Source organism: Glandiceps talaboti, chromosome 2 (genome assembly GCF_964340395.1).
Source record: "Glandiceps talaboti chromosome 2, keGlaTala1.1, whole genome shotgun sequence".
Classification (NCBI taxonomy): domain Eukaryota; kingdom Metazoa; phylum Hemichordata; class Enteropneusta; family Spengelidae; genus Glandiceps; species Glandiceps talaboti.
In genome coordinates, this window is record NC_135550.1 from 16,035,776 (window position 1) to 16,052,300 (window position 16,525).

Here is a 16,525-nt window from a genome sequence, read left to right on the forward strand (position 1 = left end):
ACAGTTGCCTCTCTTTCTACCATAGCGTGACACCATATTGTTTAATTGTAGTTGCCCAGCAGGACGTTGTGATGCAGCTGAGAGTATTACTAGTAAATAGGATAGGAATTGTTGCCATCCTCCACCAGAACAGAAGAGATGACCATTTTGAACACATAGAGAAATAGTTGCACTCGGCCAAATGAGTGCAGCAGTATGAATATATATTCTGTGTACAGAAAATATTAATGAACTACTCTTTTCCTTTGTCAACGTGTATCGTTTACATGTTCGCACTGTAAATTCGACAATGTGTTTAGCGGCTAATACATTTACATTCTCCAAGGAAATGAAATAACTGATGGTTTAAAAAATCGTGGCACTACGTTGTAATGTAGGTATATACACAAATAACACACCCGGGCCGGAAATGTAGCATGCATTGGAGTAACGTTTACCATATGCTAAACCGTGTGAATTCTACATTTCATCTTAGTGCTGCACACACCTGTCATAATTTCGAGTAGATTATTCAACACGTAAATATACGTTTAATTTGGCAAGTATTCATAAACAGAATACAGACACTGATAGTCTACACACATTTATTTTACTGCGAAACAAATAAACGTAACTGCCAAAGATCCCAAGTCAAAATGTATCTTGTATATGATACTCTAGGTGTCTCTGTTTTTATTTTGATAATTGTTTGCATAATTAATGATCCTCTGTAATTACGCTATATATTAAGAATGCAAGCTTCAGACTCAATATAATTTGGTTCATGCTTTGGTGATAACAAAGTGCATGTGTCCAATAATATTTAATTAATTATGTAGCTTCTACTTGTAATGGCTTATTTGCATATGTACTGATTTCAATAATTAGGCTATTCTTAAGAATTCCTCTTTCAAATTCAACATAAATCAACCATATTAACGCGCACATGTTTTAAAAAGCCTGTTGATGTAGCTTTTAGTTTTAATGAATCTTTTTTTTTTATAATTAATGATGTTCTGTAATTAGGCGCTATCTTCAAAATGCTCACTTCAAATTCAATATACTTTGGTACATACGTCAAACATAAATCGGAAATGTTCTGAAAAAGCTTGTTGATGTTGATATCAGTTTTAATGAGTCATTTGCACAATTGATGATTTTCAGTAATAAGGCTTTACCTTAAGAATTTATTCTTCAAATTCAATATACTTTGGTATATACATCAATTACAACAATGCACATATGCAACTTTTAGTCATAATGTTTAATTTGCATGATTATTGATTTTCTGTAATTAACCAAAATCTTAAGTATATAAACGACAGATTTCTTACAGTTTGGCAAAGTTCTAGATTTTTGCCTCTTCACACATTAAAATTGTTGGAATGCAAAATAATTCGTAGTTATATCTATCATGTATGATACTATATCATACTCCTTAATTAATAAATGAAGTAAGTTAAACTCATGAAATTTAAAGTTTTCGGACTAAAGATATTTCCTAGTTACTGAAAACCATTTAATTATACTAAGGAATCATTAACATTTAAAGTACATCAGCAAACTATATCAAATGTGTGCTTTGTCATCTTATGAATAACTGTCAGTACCAAATCATGCGCAAATTGCAGTCTACATTCTTAAGATAAAGCACGACTGATGTAGCCCACGGACTTGTTGGCTTTTAAATCTAGCGATCCTCCATCATCAACATCGCTAGAAGTGAAACTCAGCGATAAGTCTCTCAGATAAGCTGGATGATAAATAGTCACATATGACTGATATTGCATCGCATATTGTCATATATTGTTCGTCTACGCAGTAGTCTTTCAATGCAGAAATATACCAATGTGACAAAAAACGGTTATATTGTTATCCTTTATTCCAAATTAGTTCGATGTCATGTCTGACAAAATGTTCCTTGTCATAATGTTTACAGTTGGCCTTTTAGTCCGCCATAACGTACACAACATGACGTGCGAGTAATTGTATAGATGCCGAGCAGGACGTTAACTATGCACAGAAATGAGAGTATGGGAGTATAAATGAGTCAAATGTGAGTTGGACAACCTATCTATTTTGTCTCCTCTAGATGTAGAGATTTTACCTGTGTATTTAACTTGAGTATTTGAAGGATAGACTCGGTATACGTACAATGAATGTTTCTAAATATGGTGAGTGAGTCAACCCTTACAATGAAAGCATGTATTCTAAGGGTTAGCCATAATGAACTCGTATACGGCTATCATTCCAACGTATGTTTCTTTAGCTGTTGGAAGAATCTGATCTTCAGGTAGGAGGAATCCGTAGTGACCTTGGTCTCTCAGTTCCAGCGACCCAGAATACTTAATCCCGGCTCCTTCGTAGCCCCAGTCCAATCCAATTCCTGAGGCTATGTCTGAAATATGAAGAAGGTGAGTAGCTAGGTAGGTAAGTAGGTGTCACTGCCTAAATCTGTCATACATAGCCTCAATCTAATTCAGAATGTAAAATGATGTGAAAAAAGAGGACATGTCAACATATTAAGGCTGAGGTCAGAATTGCTAATGGCGGGGGGGAGAGAAATTAGTTTGGTCAAAACTTTCTACGCAGAAATTTTACTCTCAATACATTATTATACAACTGTATGGCTATATTACCTACACCTTAACTTATATAGAGATATTCTGACAGACATACACAATCGCTTGGGTATTGACAGTCTCATAATTAAATGTATGGTAGGTAAATGAAGTGTACAGATTTGCAAAGTACAAGGTAAACGACTGCTCCTGATGAGGTTTCAATGTTCAAAGAAGTCTCCACACACAGAGAGAGAGAGAGAGAGAGAGAGAGAGAGAGAGAGAGAGAGAGAGAGAGAGAGAGAGAGAGAGAGAGAGAGAGAGAGAGAGAGAGAGAGGGGGGGAGTGTGTGTGTGTGTGTGTATGTGTGTGTGAGAGAGAGGGGGGGAGAGACAGACAGACAGACAGACAGATAGATAGTTAGATAGTTAGATAGATAGATAGATAGATAGATAGATAGATAGATAGATAGATAGATAGATAGATAGATAGACAAAGGAAGGCATACACACATACATTCACATGGCTGTCACACAACTCGTCACTGAATATGGGTTTTAGCATGCAGTTATTGCGACGAAGCAGAATTTTTTTATTTACTCGATCGGTACTCGGGTCACCACTTTCTGATCTTCGCAATTTTCATGCCCCCCCCCCCTTGAACGCTCACTTTTTTTCCATGCCCGCCCCCTGATATAAATTCTGACCCCAGCCTAACTTACACAAAATATCTGGTGGCGTCCCTACAATATACTCCGTACCATTGACAGCTTCTGTTGCAGCGGCAAACGCATTACCAAGCGCCATCTAGCGACAAGAAATACAGTTGTGTAAGACAAAAACAGGAATTGTATACCCTTACCCCTTGTAAAATAAAATGTATATGGATTATTATAGAGTACACAATATTGGCCCGGATTTTTTTCAGTTTTTTTCAGTTTTGGCTGAATTATTATGACTTGTACGTGGTCTGTATCATATGAAATATGTCTTCTCAACATCTTATGCGTAATATAATTAGTACTCACGTGATCGTCGTAATCTATCGGATGTTCATACTTGTATCCGTGTGGATTCAAGTAATACTGAGAATAACTATGGATGTCCATGAAGAAGACGAACTTTTGTGTTTTAGATTTCTCTAGGATGAAGTCGGTGGCGATCTTCACCTCGCTTTCAGAATGCAGGTAGGGCCCGTGATAAATGAGAGAACAAGGATTTGTACTTGTACCTGGCCCTAAAAAAAGAGCAGCGTGATTATAAAGTCGTGGTCTGATGAGGCTAGATATATGACTGACATGGACATAACAGCTAATTTAAAATGATACAACCCTCTGACAACTTCTAATGAAAAAGTAACAATTACATAGGTGCCGTGCATAGTGGGAATGTAGAAGTAGTCAAGTTGAAATGTGGTATAATCAGTTAGAAAATAAACAATTACATCCATTGAAACCATCAAGTTCATGTGTAATGTTTTCATTAGAAGCCTGTTTTTACTGAAACGTGAAAGAATAGCAATGCTTATCAACGTTCAATATGATTGATCAATATGATTTTGCAGTGTTTATTGTGTCTCTGTTATTGATAGTCTAGAGTTAAAATATGTCTAGCTTTACTTTGTGTCAAAAACGTAATGTCCCATGAGTGAAACACCAAGCCTACATCATTTTAGCTATACTAAGCCAGACTATATAAATGTGTGAATATTTATATTAAAAAACACATTTTTGTGGAAACAGTTGTTGAAGTGGTCAGTATAGCACAAAAGTCAGTCGTTCATATATTTTTAATTCGATTTGGGATTGGTCCAGTGCATACAAAAAGTAATATTTCACCCGAAATAAGTTCGGAAACGCGTAGGCCACTGATGCCAGGTTGGTGGTCTGACGTGGTAGTCTGAACGACGGCGGCGACAAAGGGCGTGCTGTATCAAAGTAAAATTGAGAAGATCGCAATCAAAACGTGGGGTTCCCAATCAAAGAGAAGATGTACTCTCACCAAAGAGTCGTTACCATCGAAAAAGAGACGTGCTCCAACCAAAGAATCCGGCGCTCCCATCAAAAAGAGACGTGTTTTCACCAAAGAGTCGCTCCCATCAAAAAGAGACGTGTTTTCACCAAAGAGTCGCTCCCATCAAAGATGAGACAATGCTCCCATCAGTGTCACCCAACTACCTATGAAAAGTTGTGTACTCCCAAAAAGGTGGCATGCTCGAAGAAAAAGTGGTTCCATCGAAAACCATCTCTGCATACTCTGGCACTGTGTTTTGCGAGGTGCTGTTGAGCACAACATATCATCTCTTTTGCATATTGAATCACTTTTTGTTATGAGCAAGTCTCTAAGTTTTGATGGTAGCTACTCTTTGATTGGAGCACATCTCTTTTTTGATGGGAGCGACTCTTAGGTGAGTGCATGTCTCCTCTTTGATGGGAGCAACTATTTTGTTGGATCATGTCCCCTTTTGATTGGAATCCCTCATTTTGAATTGAGAGAGCCCATTTCTCTGTCCCTTGTCGGCTACCGTAATTGTTAGATTTCTGATAGAAGTATCACTACACTAACAGTACTCACCTCCAAATCCAACCCTCCAGTTTCTGTTTGGATCAGTTCCCACACATTCTGAATTCATATTTTTAGACCTAGTTTTTCTCCATAACCGATTCTAGAATGCATGAATAGTTGACAGTAAAACAACGGTTAAACATTTCTAAGTTGAAACATTGTAAGTTATTTAGATCTACACGAAAAGATCTGTCTTCAGCGCCATTTCTGTAACTGTTAATAATCTCTCGAGTGATTGTATGAGCAGAAACAACGGATGTATCTTCTCAGCCTAGGATAACTCCGAGTCGGTTAAATCTATTTTGATTCATTTCCCAAAATATTTCTTATTTGACGTTCGAATCAGCAGCGAGACTCTTGATGCTGATCATCTGCTTGTTGCACATGGTGCATTACCAACAGGTTCATCAGTCACGTCTTTCAGCCAAAAAAATGTAGAACGCAAGTTATTCCAACAAGTTTTTCTGGAATGGGTTGTAAATCAGATTCTGCGCATGCGTTTTACATTTGTGTTGTTCATGGCAAGAATAACAGCAATGGTAGCTATATAACTTACGACATCCCAGGTGTAGTCATAGCCATCTGGGTTTAATGTAGGTAGAATATACATGTCGTATTTATCCAGTATTCTTGTTACATTATCATTCTTCCCATAGTCCTCCAAGAACTAATACAATACAGAATGGTACAGACACAGAATATTAAAGCAAACAATGAACAATTCAAGATCTTATTCCCAATAGTTTTCTTTTTGTTCAGCCAAGGTAAACACGAGCGACCTAGCTAAAAAGGGGCCTTGTCAAGAGTCAATAGACAAGCAGTGACAAAAACCTACGGTCACGAGTACATTCAGGCTGAATAAAGACATATAAGTGTGTGTGTGTGTGTGTGTGTGTGTGTGTGTGTGTGTGTGTGTGTGTGTGTGTGAACATTGAGCGTGCATTATCTTGATTAGCTTTCGACACAATATATGGAAATGATTGCTATTCATGTTGCTGTATCTATCAATATCATGATTTGTTCTACAAAGATTGTTATATAAAAGACATGGTACCCAAAAGACATATCAAATTTGAACAAAGCAGGACCGGGAAAGAGCGCATCGTAGTGAAGGATCTGAAAGCAAAGCATTGCTCGAATCGCAAGACAAAATTGTAGAACATGTACAAATGGAACCTAACCGAGCATAACCTTATCAGAGTGTTGCAAGCCCTATCAATTTTAGTGATTGTTGTTTGTTTGTTTGTTTGTCTGTCTGTCTGTCTGTCTGTCTGTCTGTCTGTCTGTCTGTCTGTCTGTCTGTCTGTATGTATGTATTATGTTTGTTTGTTTGTTTGTTTGTTTGTTTGTTTGTTTGTTTGTTAATATTCCATAATCAAATCATCGGTTTGGATGATTGAAAAGACCATTTTTTCACACAGAAAGTTACGTATGGTACTCACCTGATTCGTCATCCAAATATTGGTGGCCGGTGAAATCCATTCCCTGGAATGAATGCCGCTGTGTATCCACATCGCTTCTTTGCTTTCACTCGACGGTTTCCCGATCTGACAACGAAGAAAAAGGTTGCTTCACAGTTGCATTGTGTTTGTATCTTCCTTGTCTAATCCGACAGTGCTGTCGATTTTAGTTCACAGTGAGGTAAAGTGTATCATTTTTATCTGTTGTGCTCTCAGTGTCTGTATTTTGTTTTTTGTAAATTGTAACAAAAATGTTTGCATGTGTGAGACATAAAAAAAAATCGTACCATCTAATTAAAACTGTATAGTCTCTCTAGTTTGGTTGTAAGTTAATATAAAATCTCTTCGTTAGTTTTTCAAAACAGGAGAATGACTTAGGTTTGCCTTTAAGTGGCAGGGTGAGTGGGAAATGTGTATTTATTTTAATTATAATGAACAAACCATTTAAATTATTATATTTATGTATGCATGGTGATGTTTCAATATATTGGTAAGTAGCGACGTACAGTTACATAGTACATAGTACTGACTATGATGTAGTGATCACTTTTTTTAGTAATAGATTTACAAAGATGGACTTCGTCTACGTTGTTTCACATTTGTTCAGATAGAAAACGAAAAGTTTCCATGTTTTTAATTATATATATCTCCTGAAAAAGAGACTTAATTAGTAGGTATTCAAACTGTACAGAGAATCTCTGTAAAGGCCTACCTTGATTCCTCGTATAACTCTTTTCTCGTATGATTTTCCGAGTATGAACTCTTCGGCAATACCTGGAAATCTCGCTACAGTATTTTTGACCCATTGGTCGAGCTGAAATAAATAAAAAGGGAAAATGAGCTGACAATGACTTTTCGAACGTGACTAACACTCAGAGGCCCATGTTCGTTATTTTGGTTGGTTTGTTTGTTTGTTTGATTGTTTGATTGATTGATTGATTGATTGATTGTCTGTTTGTCTGTCTGTTGGTTGGTTGGTTGGTTGGTTGGTTGGTTTGTTTGTTGGTTGGTTGACTGGTTGATTTGTTAATTGTTTGTTTGTTTGTTTGTTTGTTTGTTTGTTTGTTTGATTGATTGTCTGTTTGTCTGTTGGTTGGTTGGTTGGTTGGTCGGTTGGTTTTTTGGTTGGTTGACTGGTTGATTTGGTAATTGTTTGTTTGTTTGTTTGTTTTGTTTGTTTGTTTGTTTGTTTGTTTGTTTGTTTGTTTGTTTGTTTGTTTGTTTGTTTGTTTGTTTGTTTATTATCTAACTTGCTCATCAGAGAATGTACTCCGATCCTTTCAACCCTCCTAATGCCCCCCTGAGCTCTAGATTCAGGTTTCATATATCGGTGTCCCAGGCTACGAAAATCTTAAACTAGCTCGGAACGTTAACAAAGAAACATTTTGTTCCCTGAGCAGAAATTTTAATGATTAACGAAAGACAGTTTTCCTTCAAGTGAATATTATGAAAATATGCCGAAGATCAACGTGACGGTCGGAACATTAAGGTATTTAGACCACCCTAAATTACAATATTATTACAGAATATAGTATTTCATGATCATTTGAGTATTTGACATTTAATACCCAGTAAACCAACATATTTTTAAAACTATGACTTTCCTCTATGTATTCATTTTTTTCAAAACGTTAAAAAAATGTAAGTTGGTCACGTAACATTGGAATAAAATTGGGTTAAAATCTATACCGTACGAATGACCGCGACGAAACGCGCATTGTACCTCTACTGGGCTTTAAGGGGTTGTGATATTTTAACTGCATTGCATTTGTTTTCAAAAACACAACCGTGTTTTTATAAATATATAAATATATAAATACCTCAGAGTATCTATGATAAACTGAATAATCAAAATCATGGACGTTCGGCCCAGTGGTATCTCGTCGAACTCGTTCCTGTTCGGCTTCTCCTTTCCGAAACTGGTTTTCTATCAACTCCTGAACGTTGCCAATCCAGAATTCATGTTCAACGCCATTTTCTTCAAGTTTGGCTTGTACTTCTTTAACTTGGTTTGGTGATACCATCACATCTCGTGGATAGTCCCAGAAATCAAACTATACATAAAAACAAAAGAATTTGTCATTACTGCCGTAGAGGGTAAACAGTAATGTACATGTCGTTAGGTACGTTTGAATGTGTATTTGAATATACAATTTAACAGCTTAGATAGTTCGTTTGTAAAATCACTATACTAACGACGCCATTCTTTGAAATAATAGAGTTCCTTAAAATTTAAAATTCCACGTTTTTGAATTGTGATCGAGTAATCATTTTTACCTCCCGTAAGGGTACGGGAGGTATTAAAAGGGGAATGCCTGTCTGTGTGTGTGTGTGTCTGTCTGTCTGTCTGTCTGTGTATGTGTGTCTGTGTCATCATTTTCTAAAAATCGGCTGGCTCAATTGTAATGAAATTTGGAATATATAATCTTTAGGGTAATGGCTAGACCTGATTAGGTTTTGAGCCAGATCTGTTAATGTTTAATTAGAGAAATTTGCATATTAATGAAATCAATTAATTAAGCAATATCTTAAGACTGCATACTTCAATTTCAATATAATTTAGTGTATTCGTTAAACATAACAACATACATTTGTCCTATAAAATTTGTTGATGGACCTTACAGCGTTAATGAATAATTTGCATAATTAATTATTTTTGGTAATTAGGCTATATCTTAGGAATGCATTCTTCATATTGAACATAATTTAGTACATACATTAACCATAAGAAAATACGCATGTCCTACCACGTTTGTTGATGTACCTGACAGTGTTAATGAATAATTTGCATAATTGATAATTTTCGGTAATTAGGCTATATCATAAGAACACATACTTCAATTTCAATATAATTCAGTACACACGTTAACCATAACAATCACATATGTCCTGTAAAGCTTGTTGATGTACCTTTCAGTGTTAATGAATAATTTGCATAATAAATTATTCTTGGTAATTTGGCTATATCTTACGACTGCATACTTCAATTTCAATACAATTCAGTACATACATTAACCATAACAAATTGTGTATGTCCTATAAAGTTAGTTGATGTACCTTACAGTGTTAATGAATAATTTGCATAATTAATTATTTTCGGTAATTAGGCTATATCTTAAGATTGCATACTTGAATTTAATGTAATTTAGTACTTACGTTGACCATAACAAAGCGGATATGTCCTATAAAATATTTGCTATAGCTTGCAGTCAGTTTTAATGAAAAATTTGCATAATTGATGATTTTAGGTAACTAGGTTGTATCTTAAAAATGCAAGCTTCAAATTTCGTATAATATGGTACATATATCAACCATAATAATACGCACCTGTCCTATGAAGTTTGTTCATACTTTTACCTTTAATGAGTATTTTGAATAATGAACGATATTCAGTAATTAAGCAGTATCATGCACTCTTCAAATTCCGTATTTGGCACATACATTAACCTAAGAAAGCACGCTTGTCCAAAAATAAAGCCTGTTACCATAGGTTTTTTTAGTTTAATGAGTTATTTGCATAATTAGTGATTCCCTTACGGGAGGCATTCAGTTTAAATCTGGTCATTATTTTTCTACGACTGTATAAACATTTAAATGACAACACACTGGATTATTTTTTTTATAATTATAGAATGTCAATGTCAAAGTCATTGACTTTCACAATATCCCACCTCTCCAGATTCATGCAGTTGTTTGATGACCTCTTGATCCTTTTCGGATTGAACTTTGATCCGTATTACCTGGTAACTGTAAGAGTGGTATAAATTGTACATAAGTAGAAAATAGTTGTTGACATGTATTGTGATTTATGAGGACGTGTCACGTGTTTACTTTGCGAAACCCTTTAGTTTGCCTTGAAGTCCATGACACAGCCATCCTAGACTTGTAGTTTTACTGTCTATCCAAACCATGTGACGTAGTAAGTCCATAACAGGTCCCACGGGCTACTACACTGTACGATATACGGGCGTGGTGTTCAGCCCTATCAGGATGAGTACTAGTGCTGGCTGCTGATAGCGTAACACGATTGTCTGTATCTTACAGGCTAACGGGCTACTAGAAGCTGAAATGATGATTTAAAGCTGCACTAGCTGTAACGAGAGTATAATAAATTTTCGATCGGGTTAGCCAACAATACACATTAACGTGAAATCAATTTGTGTGGCACAAAAACAAGGAAGGTCATCATGAAATAATGTGTAGACTAGATCTACTCAACACTTCAGGCATTTATATTGCCTACATACCGTTACAGCTTTACTTTCATTCTGACGTACCTTGCCCCAATCTAATCAAGGATCTTTTATATAATATAACCCTTCTAGATCAAAATTATAAGTCACTGACTGTTGTTGTTGTTGTTGTTGTTGTTGTTGTTGTTGTTGTTGTTGTTGTTGTTGTTGTTGTTGTTGTTGTTGTTGTTGTTAAAGTGTTTGTCTTTTCGTCACTAGTTTTGGTATTATACACCCGTTTCACCTGTGAAACCATCCAATTATGCAGTGATTTTACAACTCCTAGTACGGACTTCAAGTCAAAGATTTTATTTGTCCCTGTGTCATTAACTTGGCAGACTGCCCAGTTGGAATTTTTTTTGTTCAGTCAACAGCTACAACTACCGTCTCTTTAATCTGAAATTCTAAAAAGTTTCTTTAATCGTCTCTTTAACGTACCTTACATATAACACCACGACAAATAGATTAACAAACAGTTTGATATAAAGACCCATAATAGTTGTAATGTCGAAGGTAAAACTATAACTGGTTATGTACATGTGTATAGACACGCGTACGTTGTGTAGATAGTCGGTTAGAATATTCCACTTCTACGATTTCTAAAACCACATCATTCACTTAGTTATAACAGTTATGAGAGAGGGACTGCATGATAGCTATAAAAAAACAAACCTTGAAACTAGAAATTGTATAAATGAAGTGAAACCCGGATGTGTCTTATATTAGCGGGGTTGCTTGATCAAACATTTTACAACATCTTAACTGAAAAAATGGCAATAGATCGATAGTACAATATGTTCGTATTCAGCCCAAAATATCGGTAAGTAGGTAATATATATATTATGTACACGCCTCTACCTACCAACATACCTGCTGGGTTGGGATGTGGCCTACTTACAGCAGTTCACCAACCCCCTAAAGTATTTTAAGTAAGTTGTCCTCGATGATATGTGATAAACATGCACCAAGGCGTGTTATGTTTGAAATTATTTATACTCGACAATAACAAACATCTCGTAAATGTGTTTATAGCACCGTATTTACAACTGCTGACATCAGACCGTGGACAAACGGAACCTGTATTACACACCATGTTTTGATAAGAACAGTTTTTATGGTGAAATGCCAGGGGGGGACGACTGGAAATTTGTTTGTGAATGTGAACTATTATGTAAAGGAATGGAATGGAACGGAATACGAGTCTATGTACTTCCAACATTCTGTGCCAAGTGTAATTAACCTGTTTATGACAGGTTCCGTTCGTCCACGTCTGATTTCAACAGTTGTATAGGTTATCGTTTAACCATGTGTATACAGTGAGGGGTATTTCTTTCACCGTTAGGTCACACAGAACGTAAGCTCTTGCCTACTATTCGATATATACAAAGTTATAGCAATGTATACTTACTGTCATAATCATCAACAGCTGCGCTGGAACAAGGTCATGTGAACTCATATTTCAAACCTCACATTGAAAAGACACCGACTGAAAACTACAGTTTATGCACTATATAATTATTTACAATGACAAAGCAATGTTACATATATGTGTAGTTCATGAAATGTTTCCATGTTTTTCGCTGCTCATATCATTAGTTTCTTGTGAAATATTTTTTCTGTAGAAAATAGCCTGAGACCAACCCTATCATACGTGAAGTCCTTTTGTCTGCCATACAACCATGCCAACATGGGTACATGGACTCCAGGTTGCATATGAAAAATGTATTTGGAATTACGGCTTGGTTATGTAGGCAACCAAACCTTCAATTTCGCCAGTGAGGAACAAAATCAACTATCAAAATCGACTGCATGGAAACCTAAAATCTTCATGTATATACGTATGACACGATAACGCGTAAATGTCATGCCATGGTAAATTGATATTCTTTGTACAAATGGTTGCACATCGTCGCAAACCACGGCCTGTTTTACGGCAACGTTAACGTTCTTAACAAGTAATGTAATTGTAGAAATAATAACTCTGGTTTGCGAGAATGATGGTTGCACAGTGTATGTACAGCGACTTACCCGTCAAAGCGCGTTTTCTCGCCGTGTGCATAATATACACAAACGCTAAAATACAGTCCAACGAAGAAACTCCAATGCGCTGCTGATAGAAACATTTTGCTAATTGACACCATGGGAACTAACGACAGTCGATTTTTACTTTGTTGCGTGTCTCTTTCGTCCACCAATGCGTTCAACGGTTCTGGCTCTCCTATTAGCAACAGCCTTTGACAACTCTAGCCTTCTTGTCAGAGTCCGACATGCATGGGCTGTACGTATCTGCACTCAAAATACTGTAAATCAAACTTGACAAGTTAAACAAACCCCCGTTCGAAACAGTCAATACACTTACATGTCACTGCCCAACGTATATCAGATGGCGTTTAGCTAGGCCTGAGTAGTGAAATGACAAGTCGAACGAACACTTTCACCGGCGAGGGACTGTTTAATGGAACATTGATATGGTGTACATGTTTCCTGGCCTACACTTTATTGTCCTGTTTCTTGAAAAACCTATATACACATCTTTATGTTTTCCACAAAACGACAGTCTAAGATCCCAGACAACTATGTACACTGGTGTTACCACCATTTCTTCCTGACCATGATTTGGAATTGGGCGCCTATCTTTCAAGTCAACTAAAATGTACTGTATTTGATTTATTTCAATTGAATTGTAAGATAGGTGGATGTAGACGAAAGAATCACCCAAGCCAATCGTGGACTGTATTGAGGGCGCCCTGTCGTTTATCATGTGCTGATTACCTGTACTCCTGCTTCCATGAGGGCGGCCCTTTTTATTTTTCTGTTTCTCATCTCCCGACCTACCCTAATTTGCAGCTCCGACATCAGAAAAAAAAAAGTTTTTTTATTTCCGACCGACCCCTGAGCACAGCAAAATTGTAAGGTTCCCCATGGCGTCTTTACTTAGACCAGTTCTGCCGAGGCCACGACCTTGCGACATTGGCCCCCTAAAATTACAAATGACGCAATAATTTTCCCACCTTGTGTCGCTTTGGCACATTCATTTTACGGCAGACATCAAAATTATCTAAGTCCACGGTCGGACCAGGCCAGGCTCTGACTCGACGTCAATCCCAGAAGAAGTATACTGACGTGACTGTGTAAGGGAAACTTTTTGTTGACATCATATAAGATACAGTGACAACGCGCAGTTCTATTGTTAACATAAAAATGCCACAAAAAGATCAACTTTGATAAACTTTATCTACAAATTGAAACATTAGAGGGAGTAGAGGAGACGTCGAAATGGACGTCTCTCGTCACGTGTTTTGTCTACCGTCACTGTCGTGACCTCTGACCTACTCACTGACGTGTGCGAAACACTGAACTTGCTACCGGAACGCGGAACATCTATCTGCCACAGCTCAGAAGCCTGAGTAAACCAAATTTATGGGACAGGTTGTGATTTTCATTTGTTGATGGGTTAAATTAAATGAGTGCATGTGTATTTTGATTCCGAAAAAGCTGTGTTAGGGGATCTTGTTGCATGATGTTGACAGTGACACATGTGAATGTTGGGCACTGAATCAATGCGTAATCACTGGCATGGCTGGCCACCATAGACGGCCGATTCATGTGCGCCCGGTCAGACATGAAGAACGAACTTGTGCAAATCAGAAAAAATTAATGTGGTATTTACAGAGCATCCCAATTTTGACGTTGTTGATAGTTTTAGTTAAAGATTCAAGTTCTGAGTTTCAAGGACACCTATTAATGTCAGCTTTCCGTATCAAGTTAAGTTTACGGTATGTAACTATGCTGTCATTTGATATAGCATGCAGGATCAAATCATGATACACAGCCAGTAACGGTTAATTAATAAAAAATAAATTATTTTAAAGTTTGTTTGACTATTATTTGTAAGTTTTTCGTTCACATTTGGTACTTTTTAAAGGGATTTTTTTCTTCAAAATGTCATGAATTTGAAGAGGGAATGATAAACACGGCAGTGTACTACAATTTTAAAAATGAAACAAGTGGTTACAAGTTTAGGATTTCTCAAAGTTTTTATTCAATCATATGTTCACTGTGACTTATTTTGAAGTTGTTCTTTGTCCTTGTCTGAAAAAAGGGAATTATGAATTTGAGCACTGCTTCATTGATATTCAGATTAAAAATTGTGACTACCTGGCTGTCCAATCTTTCTAAACAATATATAATATACTCTGTAGAAATGACTTAAAATTACATAATCTTAATTGCCTTCTTGTAATGTGTAGTACACAATTTTCAAAAATAGCTTACTGGGAACTGTTATTATGAATGGAATTTTTTTATGTAGTTAGGTAATGGTCTATACGTAATGGAATATCTCAGACCACAGTATCTCTATAGTGGTCTGAGATAATCTATATGAATATTTCATAGACAATAATAATTGACCCCACTCCCTGTCAAATGACACCACTTTTGCAACCAAGGGGCCTTTGTCCCCACTTGTTGGAAACCTTGGCAGAACACTGCCCCCCCCCCCCTTTGTTACATCAGAGCAGCATGTGTCTTTCATCATGGCTGAAGCCGTTGAGGTTTGATGAGGGACAGGGCTCAAAATTAATACTGTCGCGCAGTACATTTAGCTGCAATGTAATAATAGCTAAGAATATTTCCATCATTTTCAAAATTATGCTTAAAATTGGTAAAAGTCATACTGCATTCCTAATTTCTTGACCAGTTTTTAGCTTTAAATCAGTTGTATCATCGGGGAAATGATCGACTCCTTAGCGTTTCATGACCCATGACATGCATAATTCCGATGTTTACATTATTACTTTTAATTACTTTTAAAGGAGTTTTGAGTTCTAGAAATGTTTACATGTTATCTGGTGGATTATTTTGACAAGTTCACACTGAAGAAAAATGTTTCATAGAAGTAATGATTTATATAAATGAAAATTCATCTCACACACTGATGACAATCACGTAAGTGTTTCAAAAAGTTACACACTGAAGTTCAAATTGGATAACTTGAAAAAATTGTTAGCGATGTCAATGCCACTTTGATTAATAGGACGAATGTATTAGTACTCCTGATAAAATCGTACAATAGTTCATGGCTACAGATATACATCCATCAGGATGATAAGTATTCAATCATCTTCTTACAAAGTTGTTCTACGGACTTGTCAACCTTGCTAAAATGAAGGAAAGAGACTTGTAACAAGGAATTCAATAAAGAGAAGAGAATAGGAGTTGTAGAGAGACTGACAGGACAGAAAGGACAGAGTAGAACTGAAAAAATACAGATTTTTTTTTCTTGCCCCCCTTTTTTTTTTATTTCGCCCGCCCGCCCCACCTGACTTTTCCATTGGAGATGAGAAACAAAAAAAAAAACCTCACCCTGAACTGTAAGTAAATGCTATAACACACAAGCACTCTAGGAACAGATTAGTAACATCTTCATGAAAAAGTCGTCGACTCGTAGCAAAACTAAACCGAGGTATGATCCGAGAGATATGTCACGCCTAGAAAAAATAGCTTCATAACCAAAAATATGTACAACTTTATTTATGCAGTATATATTGGAACTGGGTATCTATATCGTTTAAGACAACATGTTGAAGATTTATTTTATTCAGCCAATATTCTGAAGGTGTCTTTTCGTTTATAGTTGAGAAGAAGGTCTGTAAGCTTACATATCCATTACTACTGTCACTATGTGTGCTCCATGATAATACGATGTTAGTTGTACTTTAATATG

The 16,525-nt window shown here is 36.4% G+C and overlaps 1 protein-coding gene across 1 annotated transcript; it reads right to left on the minus strand.

The window, feature by feature from the left end:
- Positions 1-1,820: 1,820 nt before the first annotated feature.
- Positions 1,821-13,157, minus strand: LOC144452012 (carboxypeptidase A2-like). Its single transcript, XM_078142999.1, has 10 exons — positions 12,826-13,157; positions 10,237-10,312; positions 8,386-8,619; positions 7,278-7,379; positions 6,548-6,652; positions 5,662-5,772; positions 5,115-5,205; positions 3,569-3,777; positions 3,263-3,347; positions 1,821-2,377 (listed from the first exon to the last, which is right to left on the minus strand). The coding sequence occupies exons 1-10, from the start codon at positions 12,936-12,938 to the stop codon at positions 2,190-2,192; spliced, it is 1,314 nt and encodes a 437-aa protein (XP_077999125.1). The 5' UTR covers positions 12,939-13,157; the 3' UTR covers positions 1,821-2,189.
- Between the last annotated feature and the right edge of the window lie 3,368 nt (positions 13,158-16,525).

Excerpts from the sequence above, each read along its gene's own strand:
- LOC144452012 (XM_078142999.1), bottom strand. The coding sequence starts at position 12,938 with ATGGTGTCAATTAGCAAAATGTTTCTATCAGCAGCGCATTGGAGTTTC. Across the intron at positions 8,620-10,236 it reads AACTGCATGAATCTGGAGAG|TTTGATTTCTGGGACTATCC; the intron begins GTGGGATATTGT and ends TTTTATGTATAG. Across the intron at positions 2,378-3,262 it reads GACGCCACCAGATATTTTGT|ACATAGCCTCAGGAATTGGA; the intron begins GTAAGTTAGGCT and ends TTCATATTTCAG.